This window comes from Erpetoichthys calabaricus, chromosome 12, assembly GCF_900747795.2.
Source record: "Erpetoichthys calabaricus chromosome 12, fErpCal1.3, whole genome shotgun sequence".
NCBI classification, from domain to species: domain Eukaryota; kingdom Metazoa; phylum Chordata; class Cladistia; order Polypteriformes; family Polypteridae; genus Erpetoichthys; species Erpetoichthys calabaricus.
Window position 1 is genome coordinate 3,150,169 of NC_041405.2, and position 27,752 is coordinate 3,177,920.

Consider the following 27,752-nt stretch of genomic DNA (forward strand, 5'->3'; position numbering starts at 1 on the left):
ACTCTATTTGATGTGCCATGTGTTGAAGTACTGTAGATCACTTTTATCTGTAGGCATGTTTGTTTGTTCAGATATGCTGAAAAAATCAATTTCCATGGGGTGTATTTAAATTTTCACATGACTTTACAGTATGTGCCAATGAAGCTTGATGGTACCTGAATGTTCATGTCTGACTGACCTGAGCATCAGTGAGTGGACTCTTGCATATGTTTGGGATGAAGGCCTGATGTAATTGTGTGTACTGGTGGCATACAGGAGGGCCCAAAGTGGTGCAACTAATAGTGATGGAAGGAAATTAGTCAGCAACTAACGAGACTCCCACTCAGGCATTTCCTTCATCTTACATTTTAAAAGAGAAGAAGTGACCTCCATACACAATAGACAACAGCAATTTGAGTAATTTCTTCATTCCCTTCCAGAATTAGATCTATTTTTTAAGCATATAATATGAGAAGTTTGGCAATATGGCAGTTTTGTGAATTTCCCCTTGGGATTAATAAAGTATCTATCTATCTATCTATCTATCTATCTATCTATCTATCTATCTATCTACAGTGGTGTGAAAAACTATTTGCCCCCTTCCTGATTTCTTATTCTTTTGCATGTTTGTCACACAAAATGTTTCTGATCATCAAACACATTTAACCATTAGTCAAATATAACACAAGTAAACACAAAATGCAGTTTGTAAATGATGGTTTTTATTATTTAGGGAGAAAAAAAAATCCACCCTTAGCAGCAATAACTGCAATCAAGCGTTTGCGATAACTTGCAATGAGTCTTTTACAGCGCTCTGGAGGAATTTTGGCCCACTCATCTTTGCAAAATTGTTGTAATTCAGCTTTATTTGAGGGTTTTCTAGCATGAACCGCCTTTTTAAGGTCATGCCATAGCATCTCAATTGGATTCAGGTCAGGACTTTGACTAGGCCACTCCAAAGTCTTCAGTTTGTTTTTCTTCAGCCATTCAGAGGTGGATTTGCTGGTGTGTTTTGGGTCATTGTCCTGTTGCAGCACCCAAGATCGCTTCAGCTTGAGTTGACGAACAGATGGCTGGACATTCTCCTTCAGGATTTTTTGGTAGACAGTAGAATTCATGGTTCCATCTATCACAGCAAGCCTTCCAGGTCCTGAAGCAGCAAAACAACCCCAGACCATCACACTACCACCACCATATTTTACTGTTGGTATGATGTTCTTTTTCTGAAATGCTGTGTTCCTTTTACGCCAGATGTAACGGGACATTTGCCTTCCAAAAAGTTCAACTTTTGACTCATCAGTCCACAAGGTATTTTCCCAAAAGTCTTGACAATCATTGAGATGTTTCTTAGCAAAATTGAGACGAGCCCTAATGTTCTTTTTGCTTAACAGTGGTTTGCGTCTTGGAAATCTGCCATGCAGGCCGTTTTTGCCCAGTCTCTTTCTTATGGTGGAGTCGTGAACACTGACCTTAATTGAGGCAAGTGAGGCCTGCAGTTCTTTAGACGTTGTCCTGGGGTCTTTTGTGACCTCTCGGATGAGTCGTCTCTGCGCTCTTGGGGTAATTTTGGTCGGCCGGCCACTCCTGGGAAGGTTCACCACTGTTCCATGTTTTTGCCATTTGTGGAAAATGGCTCTCACTGTGGTTCGCTGGAGTCCCAAAGCTTTAGAAATGGCTTTATAACCTTTACCAGACTGATAGATCTCAATTACTTCTGTTCTCATTTGTTCCTGAATTTCTTTGGATCTTGGCATGATGTCTAGCTTTTGAGGTGCTTTTGGTCTACTTCTCTGTGTCAGGCAGCTCCTATTTAAGTGATTTCTTGATTGAAACAGGTGTGGCAGTAATCAGGCCTGGGGGTGGCTACGGAAATTGAACTCAGGTGTGATACACCACAGTTAGGTTATTTTTTAACAAGGGGGCAATTACTTTTTCACACAGGGCCATGTAGGTTTGGATTTTTTTTCTCCCTAAATAATAAACACCATCATTTAAAAACTGCATTTTGTGTTTACTTGTGTTATATTTGACTAATGGTTAAATGTGTTTGATGATCAGAAACATTTTGTGTGACAAACATGCAAAAGAATAAGAAATCAGGAAGGGGGCAAATAGTTTTTCACACCACTGTATCTATCTATCTATCTATCTATCTATCTATCTATCTATCTATCTATCTATCTATCTATCTATCCTCATCTTGCTCAATTATTCCTAGCAATCTCATAGAGTAGTCTGACTGACCTGAGTGAGGTGGAGCAGCTCCTTTTGGGCAAGACCAGGGAGTTTGACCAGTGTAATGAAATGGCCTCCAAGGTTAGGAGCGACCTATACAGAACAAGGGAGCCTCCCTCTGGTGGCGCCCAAAGAACCCAGCAGGGCTGCCCACTGGAACCACAGCTCCCATGTAACCCTGCTGGGTATCTAAATGGGAGCCCCATCAGAGTGTACTGAAGGGACACATGATGATAACAAGCCATACTGAGGATGGTCTTAATGAATGATCAAACCAACTGTGGTGAACTGTGAATTGTACTTTAAAGAAAACAAAAATACAATAAAATAAGACTGATGAATAGGTTGCAAGCAAAACAAGCTACACTGAACCATGACCTGTGGCATTTAAACAAGCAGGTTTAGAAATGGTTAATTTTGGACTCCTCCTGTTGCAAACTCCACGCAAGGAGGACCCAGGAAGCTACCACTGCACCACCATGCCGCCCAACCATATTATGTCATATTATATTTGTAGGCAAAAGGACGCCCTTCTATTAACTTGAATAAAAATGCTAAAGCTAATCCAATAGGTCAGGGTTGTCCAACTCCAGTCCTGGAGGGCCGCAGTGGCTGCAGGTTTTCATTCTCACCATTTTCTTAATCAGTTTTCACTGCTAATTAACTCCTTTCCCCTTCATTTTAATAGCCCAGTTTTTAAGGATTCAGTCCTCTCAATTTATTCATTTCTTCATTAAATGTGAGCCAATCAGAAATGAGATGTGAGACGAGCCAACAGAGGACCACCTAAATTGGAACATCAAACTCCAGCCAGTTTCTTAATGAGAAGCCAATTCTTGCTGTTATTTAATTCCATGGCTTGTTGCTGCTCTCATTCTGCCATAGCAGACATTTACAAAACTGTTGATTTTCCATTTTTTCTAAGGACACCGTCAAGATGTGTTGGTGACCTGAGCAAATTAATCTTACTGAGACCTTCACCTTACTTTATTTTCAGATTCTGTGGTGAGCTGGTCATGTGGTGGCTTGTTTTGTGTCTAATTATTGTTTGGCTGCTCATTATAAGGAAAAAGGAACAACTAAGTTACATAAAACTAAGGCAAAAAAGTTAATTAGCAGCAAAAACTGATCTCTAATGGAGACGATGATTAGAATGAAAACCTGCAGCCACTGTGGCCCACCAGGACTGGAGTTGGACAACCCTGACCTATTGGATTAGCTTTAGTATTTTTCTTCAAGTTAATAGAAGGGCGATCTTTTGCCTACAAATAAAATATAACATAACATGTTTGGGCGGCATGGTGGTGCAGTGGTAGCTTCCTGGGTCCTCCCTGCTTGGAGTTTGCATGTTCTCCCCGTGTCTGCGTGGGTTTCCTCCGGGTGCTCCGGTTTCCTCCCACAGTCCAAAGACATGCAGGTTAGGTGCATTGGCAATTCTAAATTGGCCAAAGTGTGTGTGTGTGTGTACTGCAGTGGGTTGGCGCCCTGGCCGGGATTGGTTCCTGCCTTGTGCTCTGTCTTGGCTGGGATTGGCTCCAGCAGACCCCCGTGACCCTGTGTTCGGATTTGGCGGGTTGAAAAATGGTTGTAGTAGCATTGTCACGTGTACAGAGTAGGGTGAACATCTCTAGCCTATAAATATGAATGTGTCAAAATTCAGAACTTGTTTTCATTTAATTGAAAACACAAAGCATCATACCTGATTAACTCTTTCCTTCATAAAATGACATAACCCAATTAATCCAATTCAGGATTACGGGAAACTGAAATCTGTTTTGGCAGCTTTGGGATGAGGACAGGAGACCACCTAGGACACAGCCCATTCACACACAAACTGGGGTCAGTGTGGAGTCACCATTTAAACAAATCTTCATATCTTCAGGGATGTGGAAGGAAAATTGGAATACCACGAAGAAAACACATGTAAACATGGTGAGAACATGAGAACTTCACAAGAATCAGGATTGTTTTGTTCAAACCCTGAATATAAAACAGCAGCACTAACCGCTACATGACTATGTCGCCCACCTGCATCTTGGATTCAGAACTGATATTAGGTCCACTATATGCAATCATACTATTGATACTGTCTGCGTGATTTCATGCTGCATCAGTGAATGTTTCTGTGTTTTTGTGCAAATGCATCTCAACTGTGAGCAAGTGTGAATGTGTATATACTGTATGAGTGTGCCCAGACAGCAAATGGACACAGTTACAGATATGGCCCGGATATACTATAACATCAGGACCAGATCTGGCATACAGACCTGGTCCAGTGTCTTTTTGCACAACGGCCCAATACCGGCACAGATCAGGATTTTTTACCTGGGCCAGATTTAAGCCAGAGCTGGACCAGCATCAAATAATTTTGTTAAAATCCGGGCCTTTTCTGGCACACATCCGTTACAGCCCCAGACTGACTCTGTGCCAGATCTGGCCCCTTTAGAGCCAAGTTCTTAAAATTACCTGAGCTTCTAATCTGGATAAGGCAAATACTGTAGGGCTAACCTCTGCTGAAATGTTGAAAAAATGTAGATGAAATGAAATGATGATCTTGCCTTAATGAATGAGTAATACAGGGTCATCCTTCTAATATTTAATTATACCTAATTATGCCTTGGTCTATAAGAACAGCCTCAGGAAATCAAGGAATGGGCTAATCAAGGTCTCAAAAGCGTTCTACAGAGATGCTAGCTTACTTCAACTCCAGTTGCGTTGGTGAGAGTATACATTTGTTGGTGGCACTTTCCAAACACATAGCATGAAAAAAAAAAAAGAAAAAAAAAAAAACTGCAACTCATGACATCCTTAATTTGTAGCAATATCACCTACATGCCCTGTTGAGTTAAATAGTATTTTCTTGTCCATATTCCTTCCTACATAGAATTTAAGTGTCTAGTATTAAAAGTTAAGAGAAAAATAACTGAATGACAACTTTCAGTATATAACTGGTTTATTTATTGTCATGTTATATAAACTCAATGCGTTGCATGGATCAAAAGATGTCAACATACACTACAATTCCAAACAAACATAATATATTAATATATTGAGTATTTTAACAGTTCAAAAATCCAGTAACATGGTTAAAATATAAATATAAAATGAGCACATTTGCAGATAAGTGTAGGATGCAAGTACAAAAATGAAAAAATCTACCCAAAACAGTAAAACAGCAATAAACTTTACTACTAAATTGTGTTTACATCAGTCCTGATTCAGAAGGCACTGCTGCCTGCACTCTCCTGCAGCGCTCCTTGCGACCACCACCACGGTCAGATGCCAAATTGAACCACCTAATGACAAATTTATTAATGTCCACATCTGTAGCTTTGGCTGCCACATGACTCTGGCGAACTGCACCTACAGGCAAATACAGAAAAATAATTATCAGAAACATTAAATGGCAAACAGTTGCTTTAAGGCATTTCCCACTAATAGAAATGGTGAAATAAGGATTGGCACTTGCACTACTGCAGAATGACCACACAGCAAAGCTTTTTGAATACAGGAGAGGCAAAAGTTTTACTAATGATATGAAATCATTTATGCTTGATTTTAGTGAACTTTTTTAATACTGATCAATAAAGGCTATGTACAGATTGTGGACTGACCTACATACACCTTCAAGATTTTTTTTGTGGAGCAAGTGTAAAAATAATTAATATAGAAAAATTCACAACAGTTCAATTGTAAGGTTGAATTAATTTTGCAGTTTTTCTTATTCTTTACTTATTATTATTTGGGGTTGTGGATAAAAATAGTACAATTAACTCATTTTAAATACATGACTCTGTTTTAAATAAATGCGTAAAAACCAGAAACCCTCTCCTAATGATCTTTCTTAATATAGAGGAAACTCCAAGTACTCCTAAGAATGTGGCAGGAGTTTCAGGAGGAGCAGAAGGTGTTAGAGAGAGACCAGGAAAATTCTTTTATTTAATAATTGCTATTTTCCAGAAATCTGTAATATTTAGGGTCTATCTTAAAATAATATGTCATGTCATTTTCTAACCTGCTTAATTCAGACCAGGGTCAGGGAGGGCTGGAGCCTTCCCAGCTAGCTTTGGGGCACATTCAGGAACAAACCCTGGACAGGACACCAGTCCATCGCAGGGTGAACACACACAAAGGCCATTTTACAATATACTGAACCTGTATGCCTTTGGACAGTGGGTGGAAACCAGAGCAGACACAGGAAGAACATGCAAACTCTATACAGAGAGGACCCAGGAGGCAAACCCTGGTCTCCTTACTGCAAGGCAGCAGCACTACCACTGAGCCAACAAAGGCATAAAATGTAATATCTTAATACAATTAGACTAATTTCATATAATTGGATTTGTTGATACTTACGCATAATTAGAGTTTTGGTTGCCATTTGACTGAAGGCCCGTTTTTCATTCACTCCCTTCCAGTTTATCTTTTTTGCAACATCATCTCCAAAAATATGTGAAAGAATATTCCAAGTGACACGCTTGGTATCTTGTCCTCCAATAGATGCCAGTACAGAAATCTACAAGGACAAAAGATAATATACAAGCAGTGGCTTTAGAATTTAAACACTAAAATATATGCAGAAACGGCATCAATTCTCACTCTGAAGCACATGTCTTTTGACTTTGATGTGATGATTGGCATTCTGACAAATATTGTTCAAAAGTTACACTTTCCAAATTAAAGTTAATGTTAACCATAATATTAACTGTAATTCAATCCAGTAGACATTAATTTTGTAATAATAAGAATATAACAAAGGAAGCACAAAATTCATGGATTGTAATGTTCAGAAAGCTCAAATGACATAATTTATATTTGCAACTCTTGTTATTGTACAAGGAAGTTTTCTTGTAACTGTAGAGCTATTAAATATTTTGCTAAACATAGTCCCTTACACAATAAACATCCTGTAACAGATAACCCACCTAACAGCTAAAACAACTATATTACTGCAAATTTGGGATGACACTTATATAAATACTACAGCTTTATGCAAGCAATGGTTAAACTGTTCTTCTTGTATTTTAAATATATATATATATATATATATATATTTTTTTCAGACTTCACATGGGCATTGTGTGCAAAATACACAGTACTCCCCTGAGAAAAATAATTACTAAAGAAAAAAAAAGAAAATGCAGACTTATTTCAGACATTCTACCCATGTCGTGTCATACTTTAAAACTAGTTTATTTAGAAACAAAATATTTTTCCATTGAGAAGTAACTTTGATTTGACAGTTTCTCATGTTGCCTATGATTAGCATATAATGTGAAGATTTGGTCTCGTCCTATTATGTACAAAAAAAATTAGCAATTGTTTAAAATTATGACACAAAATGCAAGTGAATATTTTAAATTAAACAAAATCAGAAAGAGAACAAAGTCTAGCTTTACAGTCCATACCATGTTCTTTTTCTTCAAAGCATTGGTTGGTTGTTTCAACCAGGCTTCAAAATCATCCACTTCCTCCAATGATTGTAAAGGAAACTGGACCTCCTCAGGCATATCAGCTGAGCATTCAAGGTTTAGCCGCCCAGATAGTGAACTAATCATGACAGCCAATTGTGACAGCTGGTGCTTCACATGTTCAAGCAATGTGAGGATATGAAGATCTGCAGCTGAAAAATAAATACCAACAAAATATAAAAATGATACTTTTCATTTGAATACTTAGTTCTTTATTGGAAAATGCAATGAATCCTACCCCTGCACTTTGGAGCAAACACAACTCTCATACACGTTAAAAGCACATCCTTTGGAACATATAAAATTTGACATTTTAAAAACCAAAACACTAAAAATTAAGGAATATACTGGCACAAAATGAACATGACAACAAATACCATAACATATCTAATAACTTGTTGACTTATGCTCCGATATGTTCAAAAGGTTGTTGAATATGTGAAACAAGTACAATCAATAGTCCGATCATAACTTACCAGTGCAAGGTATTGGTTCTGTTCCACATCGACCCACTCTGTAAGTAGGCCCGAAGAGTTCAGAAGTGTTTTGCATTTTTGGAAGGTTCCTGGAAATTTGTTGAGATGTATTTTCAGAGAGCAATAGTGACTGGTAAGGAGGTGGCACCTGAAGCGAAGAATGTGGTGGTGAGCGACAAGGTAAAGGTGGTGATGGTACCTGAGGTGCAGAATGTGGGGATAATGTGCGAGGTCCAGTTGACTGTTGAGGTTTTGAAGATCTTGTCAAGGGAACTTTTGTTTTCTTAGCCAAGTCTTCATGTTCACTTTCATAGTCAGTGTCACCATAGTAGTGGCTGTTTACAGAAGATTGAATGTGCATATATTACTCAAAACAAAGGTTTCATACATTCAACAAAACACAGGTGAAGTTGAATCAAACTTACATTGGTTTAGTTGCTCTTTTCATGCTGCCTATATCCTCCTCACCATCTGTATCCAATTCTGAAGTTTGACAAATCAAAGACTTCTTCATCCCTTGCCATGCAGACATGTAATCTCCTAAAAGCATTTCAAAAAGTTAATGTCAGGTGATGTAAACAATGTGCAATATAACATTATCACTTCTGTGATTTTTTTAAATCACTACTACCTAGGCCCCATTTACACCTAGCATTCACATATTTTCTTTTTTTGTAATCGCATCACAATTTGATAGCATTTAACCACCAAAGTGAAACTAGGAAAAATTGTAAAGAGACCTACATGAGAAAGTAAGATTGAGTTTCAATTTGGATAAATGCAATCACTAGAGATGCATGTTAATGAAAGGTGTGAATTGGGCCCTGATTTCTCATGAACACTAGTATGAAGGTTGTTGGAAAAGAGGCCTGGAGACAGCGAAAAATCACATGATTACAACATGAAAATAAGACTTTAGACAAATGTTTGTTGCTTTTCTATATAAAAAAAAAATGAACATCAAGAAACTAATATTTTACAGCAATATTTCTCTGGTGAAAGGGATTAAGTTGGGGACATATCTTGAACATTTCAATTACCGTAGGACTTTAGTACTCTAACATCGTGCTTGGTCCAGTCTGGGCCTGGTTCCTCAGCATATCTTGCTGCTTTGTTGAGTCTTTGATCGCTCTTATAATTTGGCCAAAAGGTTGTGCCATCACTGTACCAATTCTGTGGTATAACAGACACAGATTTTTGTTCATCTATAAACTGAACTACCAGAAACATCCTGCAGAAGAAAAAAAAGACAGTGTTCAAAATAAACATAATATTTACATGTTGCACACAAAATGCATTACCCAAACAGCAGGTGAAACCACCTAGCACATCCTCACCCCTGATTTTAATAAAAACAAGAATGCTTTTTTGACTATTGATGAAAGGTAAGCTTTATTTGGTAGTTTGCAATGTGCCGCAAGTTTATCCATTAGCCACTGAAAAAAATTGTTTATACACAAATGAAAATGATATATAACAAAGTACAATGTGAAGCGTATAAATGCATCAACAGTAGAGTGAAAAAGGGCTCAACGTACTTACAAAATGTAATCGTGATTCCATCTGTGCTGACTAATGAACAAGTAGAACAATCAAACATGCTATTTACATAAAATAACTCTGATTTAATATTTTTGAGAATGAAGTAAAGGTATCGCCACAGAACCTCCTCTGTGGGGCAGAACTATGCACTTTTGACTGATGGCGGACACATTTTCATACTTGATTGTTTCAGATATCTGAGAAATGCAATATATATTTAGGAAATCTGACTTAAATGGGTAGGTAAAAAAGACAGACTTCTTTAAGAACACCTTGTACACAACATAGACATCTTCACTGGATTCAACAATATTGTATATCATGCACACATCATCGCCTATCATGAAGACATTATCTGCTGTTGAAACTTTAATAACCCATTGTTCACAACGCATTTGACGGTACTGTCCAAGTACAAAAAGTCCATCTGGAACTGGTCCAACATAATGGGGTTTTTCCAAAGACTTTGACACCAGACCAGTGGGTGTGCAAGCAGTTTGCTCAGACAGTCTTCGGACAATCTGAGCAAGTGGACGTTCAGGCTTTCTCACAAGTTTCTTAAGTTTTTGAAGGTGGTTTTCATAAGGGAAAGATGAAAAGCAGTCTAAAGAACCATGCCGCTGTACATCCAGAGGAAGATGGACTAAACAATGTACATTGTATACAAGCTGATCTTTGCCATAAATCTCACCAAAATGGTTCACAAACGTTTGAAGCAATGTTTGAGCATACTGACAGTAGAATGAAGAAAGCACTGGACTGACTAAAATTAAGATGGCAGAGAACAACAGCATGAAGTTGTTATACATCCTGTTATCCAGGAATGAACACAGAACAACAGGGCCCGTGTAAAGTAGAAGCAGTCTAAATTCTGTTGCTTTCCAGCGGTCAATTTCTCTCAGTGTCCGGGGTTTCCGGGCAAATTCCACTGGTATACAAGGTCGCAAGTCATTTAAACGGTCAGATAATCTACTAATAATGTTTGCAGGTAATCGAAAATTTAGAGGACCTCTGAACCAAATATTTAACAATTTCCTGACAACCCCCAAACAAACCAAATGCATGTAATCAACTGGAAACTGTGATACCATGCCAATGCTTGTTCCTTGAAAAGCATGCAAGCCAAATAGATGATGTTCTTCATCAAGTTTTTGTGAAAAAGATTCATCTGTTCTGAGTGTGTATTCAGTTAAAGGAAAAGTCATCCTGTTGTTGACATACTGCCCTCGCTGTGCACATTTGTCGCATCCATGATATCCATTATGTGCTTTTGTGTTCTTTAAAAAAGCCCTGGCAGGTGTGTCACACACAACAGAATCTACCTTCAGAAAGAGCAGTTTGCCATTAAAAGAAAAACCATTTTCTAATTCCCTTAACTCGGTAACAAAATCTTTCATAAACTCCTCAGATGACTTTGGTTTGTTTGGTCCACAAAATAGTCCAATAACAACAGGCATTTTCATAGGAAGGTTGAGGAGAAGTCCCAAAATAGGCCAAAGCTGAATGCTAGTGCTTTTAAATAAGGGCAACCCATCCACATTGATCTGCAACTTCAAGGTAAAGCCTTCTGTGACTGAGCTTATGGTATCTGAAAGAATTTTACTGATTGAAGCAAGGATACCAAAATAGTAATAATGGCCACCAACCTTATTCTGAATAGAATACCCACTCTTAGTATTGAGGAGAGTTCTTGCATCTTTTGGGAATTCAGGATGATAAAGTCTCAACAACCCTAAAAGTGCTGTTAGAGCAACAAGAGATATTCCAAAGGTTAAAGCCCAGTTACAAATACTGTCACTGAGGCTACATGGCTCTTCTAAATTCTCATTAGAATGCAGATCCAAATCAGACTCATCCTCAGAAAAGTCTGCTGACTGAGGACACACAAAAATGTCTGCTGTGTTGTCTATATAAATGCCCTCATTCCCAACATCCTCATTCTCCACTTCACTTCCATTTTCAAAGTCATTTTGCTCCACTCTCTCCTCATTTCTAAGATCACCTTCCTCCATCCTTTCCCCATTCCTAATTCCAAATGCAAAGTTAAATCTGCAGTTCTCCCTCATTTGCTGAAGTCTCCTATCAACATCTCTGCGTGCTCTTCGTCTGAGGGTTGAACCCGATACCACAGAATCAGCCATTTCTCACTGCTGACTATCACCATGCACGAACTGCAGGTCAAAAATATACACAGAAAGAAATATAAGTATGGTTTAACATGTTACCGTAAAATATTGTGTGTGTAACTTTGTGTACACATTGCCTACTGGTAAGCAAATATGTAAATAATGTTTGATCTAGCTAAACAACAAGCTTACAGTATTTAATTCAAATATAAACCAGCAACAGTATTTTTTTTGTTAAATTTAAGCTTGGGCTGCACACCAATCCCACTGAATAGCATGCTACAAAATATACATGTCTTAAAAACAAAATATGATTTTTACTGTCTTTTTGCTAAAAAATAAAAATCTTTCAAGTGATGTCTCCAGATCTGCATTGGAATTCCACATTTTAATTTATACCAAAAAAAAAAAATACAAACATTAAATGCTGTTATTTTTACTGTAGACATTAAAACACAAATGGCCCTGGTGCCCTGTCCTGGATTTGTTCCTGCCTTTGGCCCAATGCTAACTGGAATAGGATCCGGCAGCTAAAGCAACCCTTGTTTGCATTAAGTGAGTTAGAAAATGACTGACTGACAAAAATAGCTACTACCTATCAGCAGTAATGCAACAGGGAACTACTGCAGATGATCCTTGCTTAAATAAAACAGATCTACAAACACATTTAATTAACAGCATTTTAAATGTGTACCAAGATAAGACAAAAGTCACCAAAAGAAAAATAATAAATGAAATCATCACTGACAGGTAAATGCCTCCATATCACTTAAATTGTCAGTCATTTTCTAACAACCTGAGTAGTGTTGTAGGGGTTGCTGGAGCCTATCCCAGCTAGTATTGGGTGCAAGGCAGGAAGAAACCCTGGATAGGGTGCCAGTGCATCACAGGGTGAACAAACATACAAAGCACACACTAGGGTCAATTTATTTTATCCACCTAATCTGCATGTCTTTGGACCGTGGGAAGAAACCGGAGCACCCAGTGGAAACCCACGTAGACATGGGGAGAACATGCAAACTCCACGCCGTGAAGACCTGGGATGTGAACCCTGCGGTCTCCTTAATGCGAGGCAGCACTGCTGCCATGCCACCCTCACTTAAATTGTAACCTATATTGCTTAAATTGTAATATGACAAAAAAGACACTAATTAATTTACAAAGATTTTTTTTATTATTTAGCAGAAGCCAAAGCTACCATATACGTGAATATATATTTACCATTCTAATTTGAATATTCACAACCATTCACTTTTAAAGGACAGAGAAAATACATGTAATGTACAGATTATGCTTGTGAAATGTTGCTAAAGTATATATCACCATCAGGATTCTACTAAAATATTTAAAATAACAACACATTAATGTTACTACTTTTTTATCTACATTTAACAAATCCTTTATATATGTTTATCATGTAATTTTTGTACAAATTAGGAGTGCAACCTGAATCCTATTGGCACTTTATTAAAGCGAAGAACTAAGAAGAGACTAAATTGTATAAGCTTCCATAAAATAAACCGACACTGAAAAAGTTTCTAAAGCAAAACAAACTACCACAGGCGTAAGTTCGTTCAATGCAAAGTGTTTTGTGACCGGCGGGTCGCCTAAACCACATTTCCCCGTATTCGCTGGGCGAACATGCACCCAACCCTCTTTTCCCCGCTCTGACGGCAGGTCGCGCTCGATTCGGCGGTCCTCTGACATTGCCCCTGCTTTCACGATTCACCAACGCAACCCTCTCCAGCGGTCGCGAAGCAACTTACAATGAAACACAAAAAGGTTAGACCACTTTTTTTTCTATAGCGTATCTGAAATAAGCCCACGTTCAACACAAAACGTTTAAGAAAATAATTTTGAGCACAGCGCCAACTAACTCTTATTTGGTGGAGGCTAAAATAAACTGCATAGGAATTTAACATCGTGGCCTAATATGTACAAATACTAAAAATTATTACAGTGAGATGCTAATATAATTCATTACATTTCACTTTAACCTGCTATGATGGCGACACATATATAAAAAGCTGCTGAACTTCTCATAACTTTTAAAAATGAATTTTTGACTCACTTCCTCCCAGAACAATTCCGTTCTCTTTGTAAATGTTTTCAGACTGCTCGTTGTGGCGCGAAAATTTGAGCGCGAACTCAAAACATAAGCGTGTTATGCTCACGTTAACTTAAGCTCTCGCGGAAAGAGATTGAACTGTCAATTACTATACATGACGAAATGTGGGCGGATCCATTTGTCCCTCCCTCAGAAGCACGAACTGAGCTTGCCGGAATACAGACGAATCTGTTACGGAGTCAAAAAAAGAATGTGACTGCTATACGACTTTGCCATGTTGTGGCCGGATCTGTTCCTGAGTCAGCTGCTGTCGGGGTGGGTATGTTTGTGGCACATTCATCTTTGTTGATCTCCACTCTTATCATTTCAGATCCACCAAAGATTTCTATCAAGTCACGGCTTGTCACCCCCAACACCACCAACACCCTGCAGTGCACCTGCTCCGACTTCTACCCTGGCACCATTAAAATCTCATGGCAAAGAGCAGAAGAAGTGATCAAGGGACCGAGGGAGGAACTGGCCGAACCAACTGAGAACAGAGCCTTCACAGCGACCAGTTACCTCCTCTTCACCCCGAGCTCCAAGGATGCCAACGTTACCTTCTCCTGTGTGGCACATCATGTGGCAATGAAGCAACCCGAGAGAGCCGACTTTCAGTTGGAATTCCGAAGTAAGACTTTCCGATGGCTTATTGTTGCAGTAGGCTCCTGTACTGTGAGTCTCTCCTGCGTTCCTGCCACTCTGTGCGCACATCTTCAGTCTCTGAGGACTGTCCCTGTCTGTTTGTGTCTCCGCAGGGCGCCCGCAAATCAGAATCACCCCGTCCATTTTAACTCCTGATAAAGAACAAACGCTGACCTGTGATGTGGATGGCTTTTACCCAGAAGGCATTGCAGTGAGCTGGGTCGTCAAAGGAGAGGAGATCTCATCTAGTAAAGTGAGACGCAAAGCCGACGGCAACTACCGAATGGCCGAACACTACGTCCTGACACCGGGCGAGACGGATGCGGGGCAGGTGCTTAGCTGTAAAATATGGCAGGAAGGCTTTGAGTACCCACTGATCCAGGAGTTCACCGTCAGACTTGAAGGTGAGTGACCTTCGTCTTTAACACCCCGGGACACAAAGTTCAGCAGACAGAGTGCAGCAGGGGCTCATATTAGTGTGTCAGGGCTGTGCCATCTTATTACAAATACTGGTGCTCTCAAAGCCATGTCCCCTTTATCAGAGTCATTAGATCTCTTTAGTTAATGAGATGTTTGATGGGCATCAGCTTGTCTCTTTCATCACGCGTGGTAAGCAGTGTTATTTGCAGAGTTATTTTTTCTACATTTAGAAGATGTCAGTGTAAAAACAGACTGGCTTTTTATACATGTGTTTAGCTTGCTATGTAAAATGTAAAATAGCTTATGTGACAAATGTTATACTCACAGGACAAATGTTCAATGTAAATGTCAAATATATTTCCTAAATGACAAGTATCTTTTTCATATATCAACTATCCATCTGTGTCAAATAAAAGTTTAATTGACAAATATCTTATTTATACTGTGTGTCAAATATCCATCTTAAATGTCAAGTATCCCATACATATGACAATATCTTGATTATACGTCAAGTATCCATATTGCACGTACAAGAATATCCTGTTTGTAAGATGGGGGACAAAAGGTCTACTTGTCTCTTGTTCATCCGTTATTTGATCATCCCAACTGGGACAGAAATAGAGGACCATCCTAGCTAAGTTGTGTCTACAATTGTGGACTCCATCCATAACGGCCTCCTGGCCAGGCAGGTAGTCATTCCTGATCCCAGTCAGGATGCCAGTCCATTATTTCCAACATTTACATCATTTATGGCCTTGTCATGGTCTGTCTAATTCTTTGTACCTCTTTTCACAAACTCAAAGTGCAGATATCATGAAGGTGATGATCTGAAGATTCTGAGGCTCAGCAGCGTTTAGTTGAGTTGTGCAGTTGTGGTCCTCATGTGAGCCTCAGTGTCCTGTCACTTCTGTTATGTTCTCCTCATGCTGCCGTGACATGTAATTGTCAGTTGTGTTGTGTTTTACCACAGATAAAAGTTCATTTCTGCCGGCACTGATTGGGGCGATGTCTGCTGTAATAATACTGGCACTTGCCTCTGGGATTGGATATCTTATATGGAAAACTGGTAAGTAAGAAATCATCATCTAGTGCTGAATGGGAAAAGGGACACCAGACTGCCCAGGTATGCTTCAGTCCAGGCGGTCCTCTCAGGCTCCTGAGTGTGACTCTCATGTCATTGCAGGCCAGGGAGTGTGAATACAAGGCGCTATAGTCAATACTAATGTATGCATTGCTCGAGTTTTCATGGCCTTTGACTCTCACTTTGTTTTCCTACAGTGCAGAAGCAGAAACTGATTGTCTCAGAAATCATTGTACCCACCAAGATCAAGGCGGGGAAGAAAGTGTGCCTGACCTGCTTCATCGAAGGGTCCGACCTCAAAGGCGTGACAGTAAAGTGGTTGGTGAATGACAACCTGATTTCAGACGAACTTCACTGCGACAGACAAGATGACTTTAACTTGTCCCTGCTGTCTAACAAAGACACACAGTACAGGACTGAGATGCGAAACATTGATTCCCATGGCAGGAAACAAGTCCTGAGTTTCCTTCACTTTGAAGTCAGCCTCCAGGAGCATAAAGGAGCCGAGTTCAAGTGCCAGGTGTCACAGGAGGGAAAGATAACGTGCATAGAGAAGAAGACAACAATAGCACATCTGACAGGTAAGTCAACAAAAAAGAAAGACCTTGGAGGTGGCTGACACGTTTCTTTTTTCCCTAATTTTCATTTCTTTTTGATGATATTTCCCTAGTGGGTAGTGCGCTGATGATTTGATACACTTTATTTATCCCTGAGGGGAAACTGTATTTTCACATTCCATTGTACAACACCCCTGCAGCGATTTTCAGGTTAAGGGTCTTGCTCAAGGTTCCATTAGGCAGTGACAAGATCCTTAGCTGCAGGGCCACCACTCCACCCCAGCATGTCTTGCTTAACTCTTCGAGGGCTGAATATTTTTCCAAAGAAACATAGTTTCTGAAAAGCAATGGGGTGTTATAGAAATCAACATTAAACGTCTGTTGCTGCATACTGCTGCATTATTAGGGAAAAAGTTTAAAATAAGTATCCAGGTAAACAAAAGAAAGGTGAATGTTAAAATCGATTTAATATTGAAAGTCAAAGAGGTATTTAAGAAGTGGTTTAAAATTAGAGCTGGATGGGTTGGTGGGGGGGGGGAGGGGGGGCATTGGTGGGTATTTTTGGTGTTTCCTTCTTTTTTTCTCTCTGTTGTTATCCATCCATCCATTATCCAACCCGCTATATCCTAACTACAGGGTCATGGGGGTCTGCTGGAGCCAATCCCAGCCAGCACAGGGCACCAGGCAGGAAACAAACCTCAGTGGAGGGCAAGGTAGATTGAACAAAGGTTATAAGGTCAAAATTAGGGAGTAAGAGGTTCACTAGTCCAAGGAGCAAAGCCAGTAGAACCTGAGTGGAAGGATCAAAAGGGTGAAGAAAGAAGAACAGAGTGTAAAATATTTAGGAAAGGAACCAAGTCATAAAAGGAGGAGAAAGTGAAAGAGTGAAGAATCAGTGAATATGAAATCTTAAATGGATATATGGGAGAGAAAGCGAAAAGAAGGGTCAAATATAGAAACGCATCATGTAGGTGGATAGGCCATCAGAGTGAGGTAAAGGTGTGGAAGAATTATATGATTTAAGGCTGGAGACCATTGTGGAGGGAACAGGCAGAGGAACGCTAGAGAGAACCAGGGAGAAAAGACGTCAGACAAGAAGGAAAGCAGGGCATGAATACAGAGTAAGTAATAAAGATAGGTGGGGTCTGAGGTCTAGAGACATGAGGCAGGTACCATTTTATATATGACGATCTGAAGTTGTTTTTCCTTTACAGACTCCTCAGATTGTTGATGGTGGCACCCTGTGGTTTGAATTGGAGCATCAACCATAGAACAAGCTGATGGCTGAGTATTGTCATGTGACTCTTGAAGATGGAGGCTCAATGCAGGACCAAACAGGCTAGCTCACCAGATGATCTTAACCTCCTCAATCTTCTTGATTTGGAGACTTTGACCTTACCAACCATTTGGAGTCCTTTATTCAAGTGACACCTCAGCATAGCCATCTGGATTGTCAGATCCTCATTAATTTCATCAGCCGGTAAGCCATCACTGTGGTGTGTACCTTTAGTCTTGTAGTGGACATCCATGCTGCTGTGTCACCTTGCAGAGCCCGGTCACTTTCTGGGTGTGGGAGTTGGATAATAGTGATCAGCTTTTTCATAATCCAATGTGCTGCAATGTAAATGATGGCTGACATTAAGGGTTCATTTATAATTGCAAAATCAAAGAGGCCAGATTTTGTGGACACCACAGGACATTGAAATTGAAAATTCGACACAACTAAACCTTTGGTTTTGTACTTTGACTAAAAATAAAGAATAACATTCTAATAACATTCCTGCATGTATTGACTCACCTACGTGCCTGCCTCCGGAGTGCCCATGTACTGTGCTTACGGCGGCACCTCAAAACCAACAGTAACTGCAGAATGATATCCACCAGGACCAGCAGACTGACGACAGTCCAGTTGAACCACTGACTCTGCAGCCATCCAGACTGAGTCATGGCTATGAGAAGGAGAACGCAATGCAGTTAACAGCAAGCACTGTCACCACCAAGCCCTCAAAAAGTCAAATTAGAACACTGCATTAAATCCTCCCACTCCCCAGAAAAGGATCCAACTCCACATTTGAGCCCTCAATTTGAACTTCTCATTAAAAAATACTGACATCAAATTTAAAGTCACAAATAGTGACCCCCTGTGGTCAGATCTGAGCATTTAAGTCAGATTTCAAATCATCAAAGTCAGGTTTGCTGATTTCAGTACATTTGACCACTGAGACTGAACTTCTGGGTCAGGTGTGTCTCAGAAGATCTCAAAGGCGTAACCCCTCCTCGTGGTCATATTTAGTTTCTGGATTAGAAGGCCTACACACACCGTGGGGATCAGTTCTGAATTTTGCAAGTATGAACTCTAAGGTGAACCCCTGCATGGTTAGATCTGAACTGTGCAGCAAAACCACCCAAGTGATTCAGATTTGAACATTGTATTTCAGCCATCCAGGAGTAAGATTTTTAATACTGAACCTCAAAGTAAAATTAGATCTTTGCAGAAGATTTGACCTCTGAGTTTGTAACTTGTGGTGAGATTTGAACTTGGCAGCAAATTCCACTCAGAATGCTTATGTTCAAATCCCGTGGGTCACATTTAACCAATGTAGTAAAGTACTTTAAAGTGCAAGTCTCACTTGTGGTCAAGTTTGAATTCTGAATTAGGAGGGTCCAACCACCATCACCATAAATACACCTGGGAGATCGAATTTGAAATATGCATTTCAGGTCTCCAGTAGTCAGAGTTGACCTTTGTAGTTAAACAAACCTCAAGATTAAATTTGACCAGTAAGGTGAAGCAATACTGTGGTCAAATTTGAACCATGTCATAAAACCAGCTAGAGGAGTCAGATTTGAATATTATATTTGAACTCTCTGGGAATCATAGTTCATCCCTGCAAAAAATGGGGCAAGATTAGATGATTGCAGTAGATTTTTGTACCCCAGGTCAGAGCACAGAGCAGTTTTTCAAATCCTAAATGAAACCTTCAGGTAGAGATGTTAAATACCTAAAGTCAAAGGCTGGTCTTATAAGAAGCCCCAAATTTGCAGGTGACCACTTTTCTGTGCCTAAGGATCCCCATTTTAGATCCCACTCACTAAAAGCAGTACCCAGGTGTCACTCACGTAGCACAGTCAGCAGAGTCCCATTGCCCTTCTGGATATTCTGAGCCATAACTTCCTGGATTTGGCAGACATAGACCCCGCTGTCAGCCAGGGACGCGTTGAGGATGGTGATGGTGGCCTTGCCATTCGTTCGGAATGCCTCACTGTCCAGGTGGACCCTGTCTTTGTACCGTAGATTTGAGTTTGAGGGGTACACCTGCTCCTTTCCATCCTGTGTTACTCGAAACCAAGAGACTGTACCCTTGAAGAACACGGTGGAGGTGGAGCAGTTGAGGATGGCAGTCTGCCTCTCTGTCACTACCAGATGGGAGGGCTGGTTGACATTCTGGGCAAAAACTAGAGGGTCAAAGAGAAAAGGAAAAGTGAAGTCAGAAGAACATAGTAGCTTGAGCATCTGGCATTGGCTCTAGCATCTGGTCACTAGCACTGGCCAGCTAATCATCTGACCCTTTACAACTGATATTTTGAGTAGAATGACCTCTCCAACCATTTCTTGTACTGGATATTAAACAGTGTGACCTCTCCTCTCTGTCTCCACTTGACATGTGTCTATCTGGTCTCCTACATCTGCAACTAGCACAAGACACTTTAACTTCTCATCAACATCTGTAGGATTGCCCACCAAGTAGTTTGATCTCACCCTGTGTGTTGTGGCGGGCAGTCAGCAGTTTGACATCTCACTTCTTTGTTCTCTGCAGAGCAAACCTCTGATGTCTTGCACATGTATCTAATTATGGAGTCCCAGCTGCTGGACCCCTCTTCTGTCTCAAACACTGGACAGTCTGCTGTTTGGCCCCTCACACTTTTCTCACAGGTAGCCCATCTCTGTGTCTTGTAGTGGGACCTTTCACCTCTACTTCTCAAAACTATGACTATCACCTTCCCTAAGTGGGTCATTAAGGGTGACGCTAGCAGTGTTCAGAAGCCTGTTTTTGATCTCCTTGAGATAATCATGTCTGTGATTTTTGCTCGAGTACTTTGCAGGCTTGCCTTGGTCTCATCATCTTCTCAGAAGCCCTAACGGCCTTTGCAGACGCTGACCATATTGTGTGACATTTCTCTTTATGTGTTTGAAGGTGACTGTTAGGAGGTGGGCATTGTTTAATTGTATAAACATTTAAAATTATCATCAAGTTCTTCTGTATTTACCGGGATAGATGGGCAGGATCATCCAAAGCAGCAACCAGCAGATCAAGCAGCCTGAGTTAGACATCAAGTCTGAAAAGAAAAGGGGACATTAGAGCCACAGTGTGTTACTAAAAAGCACTGGGTAACAGAAGGCCTCTTGAACTCATGAATCATCTCATCATCATAGCATCCCACCACCTCCATTACCCGAATACCTCAGACACTCCCTGCCTCTCTCCATCACCCGAACATCTCTTGGGGAAAACACCCACTCAGACCATAGCCTTCCATATATCTCAGGTATCACCCAGAATCTCAGTCTTCATTCCCCCATCACCTGAATGTCTTGGGGTGGGACACACACCCACCCTAACCACACAGCCCCATATATCTCAGTCAGGTATCAGCGCCTCCTTCACCTCACCCCCATTACCTGACCAACTCACTTACTGAATCTCCACCCTTGCCCAAGAAACGCCATCAACAAAGCAACTTTCGAGTAACACCATCTGGCCTAACGGCCATTACCTGAACATGTTAGTCAGTATCCCCCGTCCCACTTCCATCACCCAGGCATGTCAGGGAGGACACATGTACCCTGCCCTCATATATCTCAGGCTGCACCTCAGTACTGTCACCTAAACATCTCAGACAGCAACCAGCCCCACATCATCAACCAATCATCTTAAGAGTGACACCCACTACACCACCTACTTAGGAAAGACATTTCCACTCTACTCTCAGCTCCCACTGAACTCAAACAGAACCCCACCCTTAATCCCCTTACCATCTCAAGTAGATCTCCCCCATTCTAACCCCTGTGTCCTGAATATCTCAGCCACAACCACCACCCTATCACCCAAACATCTCAGAGAAGACATGTCTGTATATCTCTGGGGGAACTGCCCCTACCCAGCCCCCCCATCAGCAAACATCTCATTCATTACACCCCAGACACCACCCCCTTGCCTGCACAGCTCAAGCAGAACATCTACACCCCATCTTCATCACAAGAGAGTCTCAGGAAGGACACCCTTGCCTTGCCACAGTGCATCATCTCCATATTTCAGGCAGAACATCCAACAAGGCTGACCATCACAGGAAGAACCCACACACCACACAAGTAGAACAACCCCCCCCCCCCGCTTACCCACATATCTCAAGCAGAGCCCCCCACCCCATCATCACAATCCCAGATGTAGGAACCTTTCTCTGATGTTTCCAAAATTCGGCAGCTACCAGAAAGGTTCAAGCTTTGGGTGTGATGCATACAAAAGAAATTCCACAGTCTGAGTATCCATTCATCCATCCATCATCCAACCTGCTATATCCTAACTATAGGGTCACGGGGGTCTGCAGGAGCCAATCCCAGCCAACACAGGGCGCAAAAGGCAGGAAACAAACCCTGGGCAGGGCGCCAGCCCACCACAAATCTGAGTATCTTAGTCTTTAAAAGTTTAGTGAAATTCAAAGTGAAAACAATAATAAAAAAAAAAGATAATACACACAAACTATAACTTCGTGATTTTCATGTTTTGGTTTGAAGCTTACATCTTTGTTACACTTCTTTAAATAACTGCATGGGTTTCTGTATTAGCACAACATGTGGTTACAAAGCTGCCTGCCTCAGTAGCTCCATCTGCAAACAAATGCTCTTTCTAGCTGAGCTTATTCTACTCTTGTGTCAGAGTAAGTAATGGCGAATGTTTGGAATGGTCCCTTAGTTTATAGGGGATGAAACAGAATCTTGAATTATCTACGTGGCTTTGTGAAACTAACGTTCTGTTTCACGTAAGCAAAATTTTACATTATTGTTCTTTAACATTAGCTTCCTAGAACTGGCTCTTATAATGGGCAGAACCCCCAATGCCTTTACCCAAAATCTATGAGAACACTTACCACCTAACACACATCACTAGAATTTCTGAGGCAGAACATCATCTGAACCAGCAACATGTCTTCTATGTCTGAGCTAGAACACCTCCCCACCGACACCTCCATCACAAGTTTCTTTTAATGTCCTCTGTGGTAACAGATGGCCCTCTGAATCTCTCTAAATAAAATGGTAAGAGTGTTGTCTGTCTGCTACATGGTTATTTGTAAACTGATGGAGTTAGAACTTTTATCTTGGTCTTGGTTAACAGTGTATGAACTCATCTGTTCTGGTAATTCAAATAATTTGAAGTAGCAGCAACTTCAGAAAAATGACCTGTGCTTGTGTGTTTCTTATGGCAAAGTGCTAGGCAAAAGATATAGGTAGAAAGAAATAGAAGCCTAGCAATATCTGCTGAGTTTCAAGCAAATTAAGAAGAAGAAGAAGAAGAAGAAGAAGAAGAAGAAGAAGAAGAAGAAGAAGAAGAAGAAGAAGAAGAAGAAGAAGAAGAAGAAGAAGAAGAAGAGGAGGAGGAGGAGGAGGAGGAGGAGGAGGAGGAGCAGCAGCAGCAGCATGTGTTTCACTAGTTATCTAATAATATTGGCCTCCATGACAGTCACATTATCTGAGTGAGCGGCAACCACCAGGCAGTGGAGTCAAGTAAAACACCAAAGTGGTAACCCACATAGGAGAAGCAGTGAATGCACACCAGCAATCAGGTTTGTCCATAATGTCATCCTCTGATTGCCAGGCTATCCTCCTGTTCTGGATGTGACCCTCTCAGACTAGGTCACCCTGAGCAGGTCTACCCCAGATGTATGATTTCCACTTGATCCAGCAGGTAGTGCTAGAGTTCTGGCCAGTAAGTAAATCTCCAGAACGTGATGGCCAGCAGATGCTCACCAACTCTACAGAGTTAAGTATGGTGGGGCACAGATTTTCAGAGATGGGGAAAGTATGAATTTAATAACATGTCTGTATCATACCTAGCAGATGTGATACCCATTAGACAATTGCAACAGTGGGCGACAGAATATCACTGAGTTATTTTCTCTTAATAACCAGTTCATTTTAACATCAGATTGCCCAGCAGCAATGAGTGCAAGTCGGTAACCAACCTTGAAGGGGATGCCCATTCATAATAGATTTGGCAGGTAGAATAGAATGATGTAGACATGGACATTATTAAACAGGTAAGTAAAAGAAGAAAACGTAAATACGAAACCAAATGGCACTCAGCAAGTGCAAGTCACCACAAGTAAAACTGAAACAAGAAAGCATGAAAGTCATAAGTTGAATGTAAATGAGGATGATAAAAGTGGAAGATCCCTCGACTTTGGGTTTCAAAGGGGTCTTATGAACTCCTGGCTCAAATGACCAGACAGAGATAGATAAAACGGCTCAAGGTCAGACACAGGAAAAGGAAAGCAAGCCAAACTGAAGAGGTGCCATGGAGCCACTGGCATGTCTGGCACCTTACTGGTTTAGGAACTACGGCCCACTTAACAACCTCTTCAACTGAGTGGAAAATGTGATTCTGAAAGAACATGAATGCCATCAGTTCCTCTTTTGGAACAAAGTATGGCCATCACATAAGAGGTGACCATGTTATGCTGCACAAAGTGGTATAGAGGACCCTCACTGCCAACCCCTAGATGTACACCAAGGACAGATTTTAGGAGACCCTCTCACGTTTGCTGTCTCTTTGAAGGACTGTCCCTGCACTGCAGAAATGAGTTGCTTAGAAGTGGTTGTCAGCATTAAAGTCACTATATAAAAAGCCAATGGTCAGCCAAATCTGGCACTCCAGTTGATTCCTCCTGTGTGTGTGGTGACCACCCTCAAGATCATTTGACTCGCGAACTATGTAGTGAAGACCTTGTGTGCCATTCCTCCTGTAATGAGTCAACCCAGTTCATGTTCAGCTCATATCAAGTGTCCTTTGTGTGCATACCATTCAGATCACACATACTGTAGTGACCAGTCTGGATATGCTCGGATTGTCCAGACTGTCCAGCTGCTTTGAATATGACAACACTGTCCAATATTCATTTTATGACCTGTGGCCACTGTACATAATATAAGCTTTTAAACAGCACATCCATTGTGTGCAATGTTCAGATTCTTCATAGTGACCAAACAAAATAGTGTGTGCTGTAGAGAGTGACCTCTCTCAATTGCACATCATCTTATCTAAAGTGACCCATATGTCTACAGATAATCTGGTCTGTAATGACCACCCTGTATATTGTTCAACTTGTACAGTGACCCTCTCCTGTGATGTTCATGTCGCCTACAGCAGTCATTCAGAAGGCTTTTCAGCTTTTATACAGTTGTCAGTTTCTGCATTGACCATTCTGAAGTTACTGCATCTCGTGCTGCTTCTCTGGTCAAGAGTAACCACTGCATATACTGATCACGTTTTACAGAGTGACCACCAAATATGTTGTTCATAAGATGTATAGTGACCATTTGAACTACTCTTTATCTTGTGTACAGTATTCTGACTTCCTCATCTGGTCCATACTGATCATCCTTTATAGTACTCAGTGGTCACAGTGACCACCACACAAATGGAGCCTGTGGTCTATAGGGGACGTTCTGTATACTTTTTGTTCATACCATCACACAGTCTGTAATGACCAGGTTCATCTTAAATACCTCAAACACTTCACATTCTGCTCTACTGACCTATAGTGGTCATTCTTTAGGGTTATTCAGTTTATTGACAATGACTACCTGTATAATCTGGACTGTGATGACCAATCTGTAGACTGTTTATCTTCTATACACTGACCACTTCCCCTACTGATAATCTGGTTTACAGTGACTGCTCTGTGCACTCTTCATCTGGCCTGTACTGAGTAATAGGCTTGTAATGTGTGGTCATCTGATTTACAATGTACATTATTTAGCTTGTATATATTGACCATCTCACATGCTTTACACCTGTCTATAGTGACCACTCTCCATACTAAATTTATACAATAAAAATTCTTATCCTGGACATCTGGTATAGAGTGACCACTCTCCATAATGCTCATCTAATATACAACGACCCTGTTTATAATGACCACTCTGTATGGTGTTTAGGATTTGTGCTGTGATGACCTGTCATACTGTCACCTGTATATAGTGACCACTTTTCATGCTCTTCATCTTGTATATGGTGCACCATTCTCAATACTGTTCAGTGTGTTTACAAAGACCACTTTAGATAGTCTACAACTGGTCTATGGTGACCACATTCTGCTGTGATCCTGTCATATACAGACTATGTGGTATCTAGTGACTATTTAGAATGTAAACAATGACCAACACATAGTGGTCACCTCAGTGGGTAACCCCTGCACATTGTATTTTGATTGGATATAGTCCATCCATCCATCCATCCATCCATTTTCCAACCCACTGAATCCGAACACAGGGTCACGAGGGTCTGCTGGAGCCAATCCCAGCCAACACAGGGCACAAGGCAGGAATCAATCCCGGGCAAGGTGCCAACCCACTGCAGATTGGATATAGTGACCACATAAAAAAAAGTATTTATCTTAACTATAGTGACCACCCTCCATACTCTTTTGCCCATGTTCTCTATGCTGGTCAGTGAAGTTTGACTGATTAAGCACATAGACTGGACTGGAGGCTTTACTGAAAATCTAATATCCCCCAAAGTGACCCCCAAAGTTGGATAAAATGGAACTAAATGTAAAGTAAGGTGACTACCTGATCACCAGGACGCAAAGTTTCATTGTATATCCGCATGATTGGCATGCAGAACTGCATCTTCTGCACTTTGTTCGTTTACGTGTGATGACCATTATGCCCAGTGGTCAATCTCTCTATGTTTATCATTCAAAGAGTCAATTTGACCTAAACCCCTGGTCATCTATAAAGACCACCACCAGCTTTATCCTTTCCAGACTTTTTTGCCTTTGAGTAGCTCAATGACAGGTAATGCCGGCATGAAGACAGCTAGTCTATACTGTATATAGTGCCAGTATTTTGAAATGCCTTGATGTGACCATTAAGTCTAACGAATGCCAGCTTCGTCTTAAGTGAATTCACAACTGAATATGCGTCAATTGTTTAAACTTTGCTAAAACACACACACACACACACACACACACACACACACACACACACACACACACACACAGAAAGCATTTTGTGACCTTGAATATGTGTCTATCATGTATCCGAACGCACCACTTCTGTAGAGTACTCAGATGTGTGCAGCCACCCTCAAGTCCTCCCTTTGGTTGACTATCTCTGCTATGTGACATATTTGTTATACACCTGATTACCATTCTGAATCCCTGAATCTGCCCACACACGGACCAAGTACAGCCCTCGCCATTCAAGCTTACCTTCCATGGGCTGCTGTCCTCCTCCCTGGCTGTCCATGGTCGTGTGACTGCTGGTCTGGTGGTTTCCTTCTGAGTGTTGCGCACGGCTGTGACTGATAGAACAGGAAGCTGATGAGTGAGTATAGGGTGGTGGCAGTGGCACTGCATTTCTTGCTGACCACACTGACTATGTCTTTGCCCTAGAGGGTCTCCCAGGTATTAGGCTCCCCTCTTATGGCCTCTTCAGAGTGACCACCTTTGGCTGCATCTCCTTTTCTCCATCTGCTGCTCATGGAGCTTTCTTTGGATTTTGCCATCTATTTCAGGAGGGCATCCTAATCATGGGACTGCATATGTGGCAGACACCAAGGACTCAAGTTCACATTTCAGAATGGGCCCATATCAGCCCTGTCAGAATCTGCCCAAGTTATGAGTAATTGGATGGGAGCGAGAAACCCGTCTTGCGCAGAAGAGGCTCGTTTTGGGAACAGCAGGGCCCCTCACACTCAGGTCAGTTCCTCGTTCAGTTGATTTGCATACAGAGAGGACTTCCTGTGTGAAACCCAAAGCAAACCTCAGAAATGTAACATCTTACACAATCAGTACAGGGACAGGGAAATTCTTTAATGGGGCATCAGGGGCC

General features: G+C 41.0%; 2 protein-coding genes across 8 annotated transcripts in view; one reads left to right on the plus strand and one right to left on the minus strand.

Annotated features, from left to right (window-relative positions):
• si:ch211-180a12.2 (cell adhesion molecule 4) overlaps nt 1-19,852 on the plus strand; it is a 76,758-nt gene extending 56,906 nt beyond the window's left edge. For 3 of the 7 annotated variants that reach the window (XM_051934410.1, XM_051934409.1, XM_051934408.1), the window contains exons 3-7: nt 14,268-14,567; nt 14,695-14,985; nt 15,972-16,067; nt 16,280-16,663; nt 17,854-18,409. In XM_051934410.1, coding sequence (XP_051790370.1) covers nt 14,268-14,567; nt 14,695-14,985; nt 15,972-16,067; nt 16,280-16,663; nt 17,854-17,870 — 1,088 coding nt within the window. In that variant the 3' untranslated portion in view covers nt 17,871-18,409. Of the gene's footprint in view, nt 1-14,267; nt 14,568-14,694; nt 14,986-15,971; nt 16,068-16,279; nt 16,664-17,853; nt 18,410-19,748 lie in introns of those variants that run through there. The other 4 variants (XM_051934411.1, XM_051934413.1, XM_051934412.1 and 1 more) reach the window with 4 other exon arrangements.
• On the minus strand, nt 8,037-27,597 carry LOC114661708 (uncharacterized). Its single transcript, XM_028814869.2, has 7 exons — nt 27,131-27,597; nt 20,909-20,977; nt 19,760-20,095; nt 18,438-18,588; nt 9,202-9,392; nt 8,587-8,701; nt 8,037-8,496 (listed from the first exon to the last, which is right to left on the minus strand). The coding sequence occupies exons 1-7, from the start codon at nt 27,165-27,167 to the stop codon at nt 8,151-8,153; spliced, it is 1,245 nt and encodes a 414-aa protein (XP_028670702.2). The 5' UTR covers nt 27,168-27,597; the 3' UTR covers nt 8,037-8,150.
• Between the last annotated feature and the right edge of the window lie 155 nt (nt 27,598-27,752).

Bases quoted from the DNA above. Each gene is read 5' to 3' on its own strand.
- LOC114661708 (XM_028814869.2), bottom strand. From the start codon at position 27,167: ATGGACAGCCAGGGAGGAGGACAGCAGCCCATGGAAG. The intron at 20,978-27,130 runs GTAAGCTTGAAT...TTTTCTTTTCAG, and splicing joins AGGACAGCAGCCCATGGAAG to ACTTGATGTCTAACTCAGGC. The intron at 9,393-18,437 runs GTGAGTCAATAC...TTTCTTCTGCAG, and splicing joins CTCCGGAGGCAGGCACGTAG to GATGTTTCTGGTAGTTCAGT.